Here is a 9,960-nt window from a genome sequence, read left to right on the forward strand (position 1 = left end):
TATAATAATATTAATAAATTATTAATAATAATTATTATTAACTCTTATTATTTATTTATAATTATTATTAATTTATTATTTACAATAAATATTATATTATAATTTGCGTTAAAAGTTACAGAATATGTATACTGATCTATATCAATTAACCTAAAAAAGAAAAAGGGCAAATTCTATTGGTGGTGTGGTGATGAGTGGTGATGAGTGCGTTCAGATTCCTAAAACACTCGGGTGCTTTTCGCTAGGTTACGCCCACTCACCCAGTCACCCAGCGAACACCCACCCGGTGAGGAATCTGAACGCAGCCTAAGGGCGGGTTCACACCTTGACGGAAAAGCAGAATGCGGAAAAGCAGTAGCCAATCAAGTAGTCGACTTTCTGTTAGATTTGTACTTTTTACTACCAGGACGAGTTCTGATCAGTTAACTGTTCTTCCGCTTTCCGCTTTTCCGTCAAGGTGTGAACCCGCCCTAGGGTGATTTTACATGCAGCGCGGAACGCGGTAGGCGGTAAAGTAACTAGGAACCTCGCGCGGTAAGCCGCGCTAATTTTCTCCTATTATTACATGGAGCCAGAACTGCGCGGAAAAGCGGCACGGACTAGTGACAAGTTGACGTTACTATGCACTTTTTAATGAAATTAATAGATTTAAATGCAATTATTAAGCAGATTCGTTGAAAAAATAAGATTATTGATAAAATGTGCATAGAAATAAGTTAATACATTTAAGAAAATGCATACAAATGTGAACTTGTCACTATACCGTGCCGCCTTTCCGCGTTCCATGTAATAGTAGGAAAAAAGAAAGGCGAAACGATAACGACATGGTCGGCATCGGCTCGGTCAGCTGGGTGCATAATTAGAAATTAACACAGGTATATACTGTGTATACTGCCAAGTAAAGAGAAATAATTTCGGAGTTCGGAGTTTGGTAGGAAAAAAAAACGATTTTTGCATTAATTAAAGACTGTTTTTGTCATGGAGACTGCAGATATGATGTTGATGGCCATGATAACATTATTAAATCGATTAAATCTAATAATTACCATGCGCTTTATTGGCCACTTGGAAGAAATTTGCGTTAACTTTTCAGGTTAATTACCTTATAGTTACTTCACCGCGTACCGCATACCGCGTACCGCAGCTTGCCGCTGCGGTTCCTGGTTACTTTACCGCCTACTGCGTACCGCGTTCCGCGCTGCATGTAAAATCACCCTAAGGCTGGAGTCACATTGAGCGGTAATTACAGCGGAACGGAATAGTGAAACCAATCAGAACTCTACAATCATTCCGCTGCTTTACTTTCTGCGATTGTGATTGGTCTCGCTGTTCCGTTCCGCTGTAATTACCGCTCAATGTGACTCCAGCCTAAGGAACGGAACGGAATGTCGCGTCGATCGTTGGTAAATATGCTTGATTCATCGATATTTCGTTATTTTGAGCAGTTGAAGCAATAATATACATATAATTTGTGCAATTATCTTGCTGATAATATTGTTGTGAGTTCTCTAAAATATTGAATTGTAACGGTAAAATATATTTTGTAACTAGATTCCTTTCCGTTTTTGCTGAATGGGACGGGTAGAGAAAACTGTCACGGAACGGAACTGGAACGGAATGCTCAATTCTAGTGAGATACCCGATCCGTCAAGGTTGATTTATACTGGCCGTAAACTGTTAACTTATGCCGTAATCTGTAAAAATTGACCAATCACAGTCGAATGAGAGGGGAATAATCGATTATAATTGGTCAATTTTTACAGATTACAGCATAAGTTAACAGATTACGGCCAGTATAATCCAACCTTTATCCTTGTTATTCATTCAATGTCAAACAAGGATAAGACGATACACGGGGGTACTCGAGTGATATTTCCGAACGCAGCACTTAAGCGGGGAGCACAGACTTTTGCATAACGCATAAAGCATGTGCATAAGGAATTTTATTGGTCCATTTTCTTATGCATGAGTCAATGGACCAATCAAATTCTTTATGTATATGGTTTATGCGTTATGCAAAAGTCTGTGCTCCCCGCTTTACTGTGACGATACTCTATTATAAGTACTCTACATATAGGATCTCTAGTTTACCTTCTCTTTTTACACCATGGTAGCAACTTGTGACAAGAAATGGATTAAGAAATTGCTTGTATTGCACGATTGAAAAAGTAACATTTTTTAAAAAAATAAAAAAGGAATTTATAATTAATTGTAGATTTAGTATAAGCACAGGTTTAATATAAGTACATTAAAATGGAAGAATCTACAAATAAACCTGTACAGAATGATTCTGACGTTTTGACATCCTCCGTTTCTTTTACTGAATCACCGAAGAAATGCAATCTCTCGTTTTCAATTAATTTTGACTTTAACGACGTTAATAGTGAAAACTCAACTGATTCAGAAAATGCAGACCTACAAATCGATATATCTGAAGTGGATAATTATGAACCATCTAGTAAACATAAGAGGGAAACTGTTGAAGAAGCATCGGTACTTAATGAAATGGAAGAAGAAATTGAGAGACAACTTGATGCTAAAGCTGCCAAAACCAATTTAACTGCCACTAATGTCAAAAACATTTTGAAACATGTAATCCCTTATGAACATTTAATGACAATGATACAAAAATGGCTTCAAGATACTGAAAATGATATTAATATTGGTCCTAAACTCACACGAGCTAAAGCTAAGTATGTATCATGTACTTGTAGATTGTAATATTATTTTTTTCTTTGTATGTGTAATAATGATTATTTACAGTTTATGTAACTCTTGGTTTGTTTTTTTTTTTTATAGAAAATTAGCAGCTTCCAAAGTTGATATACTATGGCCTATCACTACAGCACAAAAAACTTCCTCAGAAGTACAAGCTTTAATTCAAGAAGAGCTACCAGAAGATTCATCTGATGAAGAATATAATCCTGAACATGATAAACAGAGTGATGATGATAGAGAAGTAGAAATTATAGCAAATAGTGATATTAAGTCACAATTATCAATATCAACAAATAATAATATAGCTTCTTCTGAACAACAAATGTCATCACAAATACTATATGATTCTGAAGGAATTTTTAAAATACCTGCGTATGTGTAAAAAATATTTATATTAGATATTTATTGTATTTTTTATTTATATTAGATTGTATTGTGAGAGCTTTTAACATTTTTGCTTGCATAAAATATCTTAATATATTATTAATTTATTTCATAATGACTGATAAATATTATTTTTAAGTGTTCTGCCTGTTGTAACAAAAGAAGAAAGTATTGGCCAAAGAACACGCTCCAAGTTATCTTTAAGCGAAACTTCTTTGGAAGAAATAGAGCAAGCATTTATACCACCTGATATAACTGCTGATATGACTGATGATTGGGATTGTGAACTTGATGAAGATTGGGATAAATTTTTGAAAGAATTTATGCAACCTTTAACGCAAGAACTAGCTGTAGAAGATGATCCAGAAGCAGATCCAGAATACAATATCTTGGAGGATGAAACAGATTTATGTATGTATTTTCATACAACGATATAATATAATTCATAAATATATATATTTTTTTCTTGTACATAAAAATTATATCCAATTTTAACAAATATTAGGGGACAAGGAAGAGCTTAGAACAGATAGAGCAGTAGAAGTTCCTCGTAAAGAGCAATATGATTTAATTGCAGAATTACTTGAATTAACTCCTATGTTCTCGACACAAGAACAAGAAGTATCAAGAAAAAAGAAAGTTTTAGATAATACAACACCGCCAATTGAAAGTGATACTATGGTAAGAAAAATGATATCACGTTAGAACATAAATACAAATTCATACAATTCTTATTATGTAATTGCAATAAAAACTGTAATAATTTATATTTGTACTTTTTATGCTTTCAGAATTCCTCTATTGAACATCTTATACCATTACATGCAAAATCTGAACTGCCAAAATTTAAGGAATATGAACGTATTCTATTAACAATACAATTCCAACAACACGTACAATTAATGGCACAGCATTTTGTTATGACTTACATGCATCCAGAATATCACTCATTGGCAAAAGTATGTAAACAGAATTTGAATAGTTTAAGGTATGATTATATAATATGATACATCAAAGATACAGTAAATCAATCAAATCATAAATTCTAATAAAACATGTCATTAACACTTATTAGATATTTGAATAATGGACCAAAATCTGCATTTAATGTAAAGAATTTGGAAGCAGCTTTAAAATTGGTATCAACTTGGGAAAATAAGTTTAATGATACCAAGTTTTATTCCAACTTTAAAAAAAACATAACAAATGAAACTGGTAAAACTAAAATGTATAGATTGAGACATATTGAACAATTTCTGCCTGAATTAGAAAAATTATTTGTTGAAAGTAAGGCTCTTATGTATCCACATCTTTTACCATCGATACCTTTTAGAAATGGAGTTAAATACATCAAACCTGCATATTCAAAAGCGGAGGAAACGTAAGTATATTCAAATTTATGTGTTAAAACATTTTGTTTTTCCCTATTTCAGTATGGCATTTTCAGTTTAATTGCACTGGGCGTAGAGCAGTTCTTGCCATTTGTTGCATCTAAATCAAAAAAATTTCATACAAAGAAAATGCAGTTGTTTGATGCAGTTCAACTTATTATTAATTATCTGCTACCATGCAGAGATGCACAAGGATTATTGCACCATATTTACAAAAGACGTGCTTCCAAAGATGAAAATCCAATTAAGGTATTAACATTTGCACTGTGAATGTTTTTAAGATTTATATCATAAATACAATTAAAAATAAAATTTATTGCAGCATTATTTTGAAAAAGGTTGCACTTCTAAAATAATACATTACATAACATTTGAAATTCCAATGAAAGCTCCAAAGGATCAATTAATAGAACTTTTACCTCTAAAATGGCAAGCATATCTTGTAAGTATAACAAATGTTATATTTATATTTAATAGAAGAAAGCTGTAATTTATTGTGTTGCGTTTTATATACATATTACATTAAATTACACATTTAACATACCTGCAACTTAATCTGTCTTAATTTGTTAATATTTAATCATTATCAATGTTAATTTTTTGTTTATTACAGCAGAAAGAGCATAAAAATGATTTGACAAAAAGTAAATATATATATGACTCGTACAGTAATATCTCTCTTACTAAAGAAAGGATGAATATGAATACAATAATGAAATCGTATTCTAGTATCCCTAGTAACCATTCTTTACGAAATCCAATTGTAAATATGTTACCAAAGATATTACCTGGAACTTTAAGTCCCAAAGCTTCGTCTAAAATAGATAATTCTACTAAAAGAAGTTGTAAATTTGATAGTGAAGATAAAAATATAATTGATAATAGCAGACAAAATGCAGAAACATATAAAAGAAAAACGACAGTATATAAAAAGCATTCTTGCTCTTCAAAAGCAAATACGTCAGATATAGAGCTAATGCAAACAGATAAATCATTAGATAAAAGTAATATAAAATTAAACCCGAAATTAACTAAAAGTTCAAAAATGTCCGAGGAGTCACCACAAATATCACCAGAATTACCACAAATACGAAAGACCACTCCACGATTAGCAAAAACGAGAAGCGCTCAAAATATGAAATTAATGGCACAAGCTTTAGGCTCAAAAAACTCGTTTAATTGCAATACTATAAAATCTAAAGAAAAAGATGTTACAGATAAGAATATTGATGAACATTGTTCTGCATCAAAAGTTGTGAGTTCTATTTTGCTTTAGAAAAATCTTGAATAATATATTTATTTAAAATTTGTTTTAATATGGCTCAATAAATTTAAAACTAATAAAGAGAAACAGGGCTACGAGCCAATGAATTCGTTAAAATCTTTAATTTATTCTAATATATTGCGAAGAATATCACGCAATTTTTGGCGTTTCGTCCCGGCTTCCACTACTAAAGCACTTTCGAGAATTTGTGTATATCGATAGACCTCTGATAGCGGGTCGACGACGTAGCAATATTCTTCACAATATTTATCCAATGTAAAGTCGCGAAAATGTATTTAAAGATATATGTATTCCCCTCTTCTTCCCCTAAACTTGCGCACCGAACATTCTTCGGTCTTGAAACGCAACTCTATCTGAAAAATCCTCCCAAATTGCGCGTTGAACAATCGTCGATCTTGAAACGCAACTCTAATAATCTGAAATAACGTAATATTTATTTAAATAGACTTTTTTCGTATAGGATAATGAAGAAGAAATAGCAGAATTAATGTTAGCAAGTAGTACGATAATAAAAGATCCGGTAAGTAGGAAAAAGGCTAAACAAACTAGAGAATTAGAAATTATTAAAAGATTATTAAAAGCTGAAAATCCATTGACCGAAGAAGAACGCGAAGCAAGTAAGTTAATGAAGTGGTTATATTATAAAATGTATCAAATTTATTTTTAATTTATATCTTTTTTTATATAGAATTTGCAGCGTCGTATCTTCAGAAACTGCATTTGATACTAGAATCCAATAATCCAGAAACATTTAAGGCTGTGATAAAGTTATTTTTGGATTATAGTGAAAAATTAGAGAGTATTAACCATACAATTACTGACTCATCAATAACTGATGAATCTGAGGAATGTCCAACAAATAAACAGATATTAGAAGATAATGCAATTAAAAAAGATATACTAACAATCCAATTACATCAAGAAGTTTGTAAAAAATTACAAAATTATTCAGAAATATGCACGGACTTTTTATTATTTTTAAAACCACATCAAGCTGCAATGATTGGCAAATCTGCAGAATATATGATGTTACAAAAAATGAACGATTTTGTCCATGTTGCTCAAATATATTTTGCTAAGCAACCATCACGAATAGGAAAGATGATGCAGGCGATTACACAACTTTCATCTGATCCACACACAACTTTAGAAAATGTCTATGCTGTTATGAGTATTGTTTTTAAAGGTCAACCACTCGTTATGGATTTGTTCTCACAAATTCTACCTACTGCAAAACCTCCTGAAAGGTAATAATTTTTTATATAAATAAAAAGTAAAATGCTGCATGTGTTATATACAGTGATTCTTAATTGTACATTAATACTTTAGGCTAAATCTAAGGTGTAAAACAAGAAAAAATAATAATTTAAATCGTTTAAATTTATTTTGCTACATGTAATAAGTAAAAAAAGGAATACATGAAAGTGATGTATAATTAAGAATTAATTCATGCAAGATATGTTGTATATTTCCTATCACATCTAATATTCTTATATCTACATATATATGAATTATATAATCCTAAAAAGTGTTACAGAATTGTATTTGATATTTTTAGTTTGTTTGCGCCTCATATGTTTGAAAATCTGACATGTCCATTAGGACCATATGATAAAAATACAACTTACACGGAAAACGCATCAGAGCTGTACGAAAATATAGAATTACCAACAACAACATATCAGGAGGATCCATATGGTGGAGAGAATTGTAAATGTGATTGTCATAATATTGATGAAACAAGTTCAAAAAATAATTCTGAACATTGTGTTTCCTGTGGTATACGGGTATGCATCATATGCACATAACAATATGTAACTTCTATCCTTTATTTCCTTTAATGTGTGTGCGTGCGTGCGTGTGTATTCATTCTGTTTTTATTTTCTCTTCTTTTAATAGTTTCTTAATGGAAGAATTTATCTTCAAACACCTGAAGGATTGCGACCTGCAAAAATTACATTTGCTGGAGAAGATCGGGAGAAATTAGAAAATATTGCGCGTATATCATTAAAAATTGCTGATAAAGCTATTCCATCAATCTCTTCTAAAAAACGACGAAAATCATCAAAGAATAATTCTAATCACGAGGATATTTGTAAAAAACAATGTGCTACAAAGTACTCACCATTAAAAGATAACGAAGATAATGAAAAGGCAATAACAAAGTCAAAAAAAAAAGTCAAATTTACACTTAAAGCAGATCAAAGAAAAATTTTAAAAAGAATGGGCACTGTAGATCATACAATTGCAGATAAAAGGATACGTATCTCTCAGTGTAAGAATAAACGAGAAAAGAAGATTGAAGAAAATGATGTTTCATTAGAGCAAAATGAGTCTGATATTATAAGACATGAAAAAACAAGTAAATTTGTGGAAACTGAAAATAGTTGTATGCAATTATCATTGCAAGATAGTTTGTCAAGTACTGAAGTAATTGCAAAAACACAAATTTCTTCAAATATAAGCAATAATGTTGGCTTTAATTCAAGTAAGTCTCATTTGTGTATAGATTGTGTTCTTAACATTTGAATAATAACACAATGATAACACTCAAATAATATACCTTTTTTAATTTTGTATATTTTGTAATGTTTAATAGATAAAAATATAGAAACAGCGCTTATAACAACAGTAGTGGAAAATAATATGCCATCAAAATCTGATTTAACTAATGCTAAACCATGGACACGTCAGGAAGATATGATTTTGCTACAGAATATTAAAAAAGAATATTCTGAAAATTCATTCCTACTGATTAGTCAAAAATTAGAAAATCGTACTGTCAATCAAGTAATATCCTATTTATATTTAATATATATATTTTTATATTTTTTCCACATATATACACACACACACAACATACACACGTATATATATATAAATATTCCTTATTGTAGGTGAAAGAGAGATGCCAAACTTTGCTTTCTTTACTTCAGAAAATGATGTAACTGTATATATATATATATATATTATGAATCTATGATTTTGTATTATAATAAAAGTGCCAAGAGAGTTGATTGGACCTCTACTACTTGTATGCATTAATATATAGCATAAATTTTGTTACTTGCATTCAAATTTGCATTTAAAATGATTTAATACAAGAAAATGGGTTCAATGAAAAATTCGTAGTACTATGAAGTTCAAAATTCATTAGCTGTATGAAAGGATTTTAAAGTCTAAAATCTCTGTTTTCGAAAGATTACTGTCTTTTAAGTTTCTGTGAATAATTGCTATATTTTTTAAAAACAAACAAAAATGAAATAACGCTATCAAACTTTTGTTCTAATCCAATATATTTATCTCATGAGCATGAGGAAGAAACCAGTGGAGAGAGAACGTTTTATATTGTCACACACACTCGCGTGCGCGCATACACAGAGGGCAATGTAAAATAGTTATTTTTGTGACAGAACCAGTGGAGAGAGAACGTTTTATATTGGGCGCATTCAGCAGAAAAGAGCGCTACGAGAGCGCTCGCTGTTATTGGTGTATTCTTCTAGATCATCCAATCAGAATTTTAAATCTGGAAGAATATACCAATAACAGCGAGCGCTCTCGTAGCGCTCTTTTCTGCTGAATGCGCCCATTGTCACACACACTCGCGTGCGCGCATACACAGAGGGCAATGTAAAATAGTTATTTTTGTGACTAGAGAGTAAAAGTGGTTTTTACACCCGGAGGGTGTTCGACGGCACGAGGGCTGGCGAAGCCAGCCCGAGTGTACGGTCGAACACACGCGGATGTGAAAACCTTACTCCCGAGTCGCAAACAAAATTTTTCGTACTAGGGAGCTGTCATGAAGGAAGATATAAGGAGACTCCATTCAGTCTCGCCAGTCTACAAAACATGGACCCATTTTAGGTTTCGAGTTCAGTTTCCGATTCTTGACACTCGCAGCGCTCGTGAATTTAGTAGTGCTGCGCATAATGAGTGCGAGTAAGAGAAATGATCATTTCTCTTACTCGCACTCATCAGAATCGAAAACTGAACTCGAAACTTAAAATGGGTCCACTTTTATTTTACGGAGTGGAGTCTCCTTATATCTTACTTCCTGGGAGCTGTGAAGGTGGGGAACACAGTATATACAGTAGCGCAATCCTCCTGATTTTGTGAAGCCTAAAATGGAGTGCGCATGCGCGAAATGGGTAAGTTGCCCAGTAACGCCGTCTACACTTCTAT

The 9,960-nt window shown here is 31.9% G+C and overlaps 1 protein-coding gene across 1 annotated transcript; it reads left to right on the plus strand.

Moving 5' to 3' along the window:
• The first annotated feature begins 2,249 nt into the window (after positions 1 to 2,249).
• On the plus strand, positions 2,250 to 8,726 carry mute (gon-4 like protein muscle wasted). Its single transcript, XM_018551601.1, has 15 exons — positions 2,250 to 2,693; positions 2,800 to 3,090; positions 3,242 to 3,513; positions 3,608 to 3,783; positions 3,894 to 4,090; positions 4,178 to 4,483; positions 4,550 to 4,742; positions 4,816 to 4,935; positions 5,107 to 5,748; positions 6,239 to 6,395; positions 6,467 to 7,025; positions 7,337 to 7,565; positions 7,678 to 8,266; positions 8,378 to 8,568; positions 8,676 to 8,726. Exons 1-15 carry the CDS (start codon positions 2,254 to 2,256, stop codon positions 8,724 to 8,726), a joined length of 4,413 nt encoding a protein of 1,470 aa, XP_018407103.1. The 5' UTR covers positions 2,250 to 2,253.
• Positions 8,727 to 9,960: the final 1,234 nt, after the last annotated feature.

This window comes from Cyphomyrmex costatus, unplaced genomic scaffold (assembly GCF_001594065.2).
Source record: "Cyphomyrmex costatus isolate MS0001 unplaced genomic scaffold, Ccosl1.0 scaffold1419, whole genome shotgun sequence".
Taxonomy (NCBI): domain Eukaryota; kingdom Metazoa; phylum Arthropoda; class Insecta; order Hymenoptera; family Formicidae; genus Cyphomyrmex; species Cyphomyrmex costatus.

Excerpts from the sequence above, each read along its gene's own strand:
- mute (XM_018551601.1), top strand. The coding sequence starts at position 2,254 with ATGGAAGAATCTACAAATAAACCTGTACAGAATGATTCTGACGTTTTG. Across the intron at positions 4,936-5,106 it reads TAAAATGGCAAGCATATCTT|CAGAAAGAGCATAAAAATGA; the intron begins GTAAGTATAACA and ends TGTTTATTACAG. Across the intron at positions 5,749-6,238 it reads ATTGTTCTGCATCAAAAGTT|GATAATGAAGAAGAAATAGC; the intron begins GTGAGTTCTATT and ends TTTTTCGTATAG.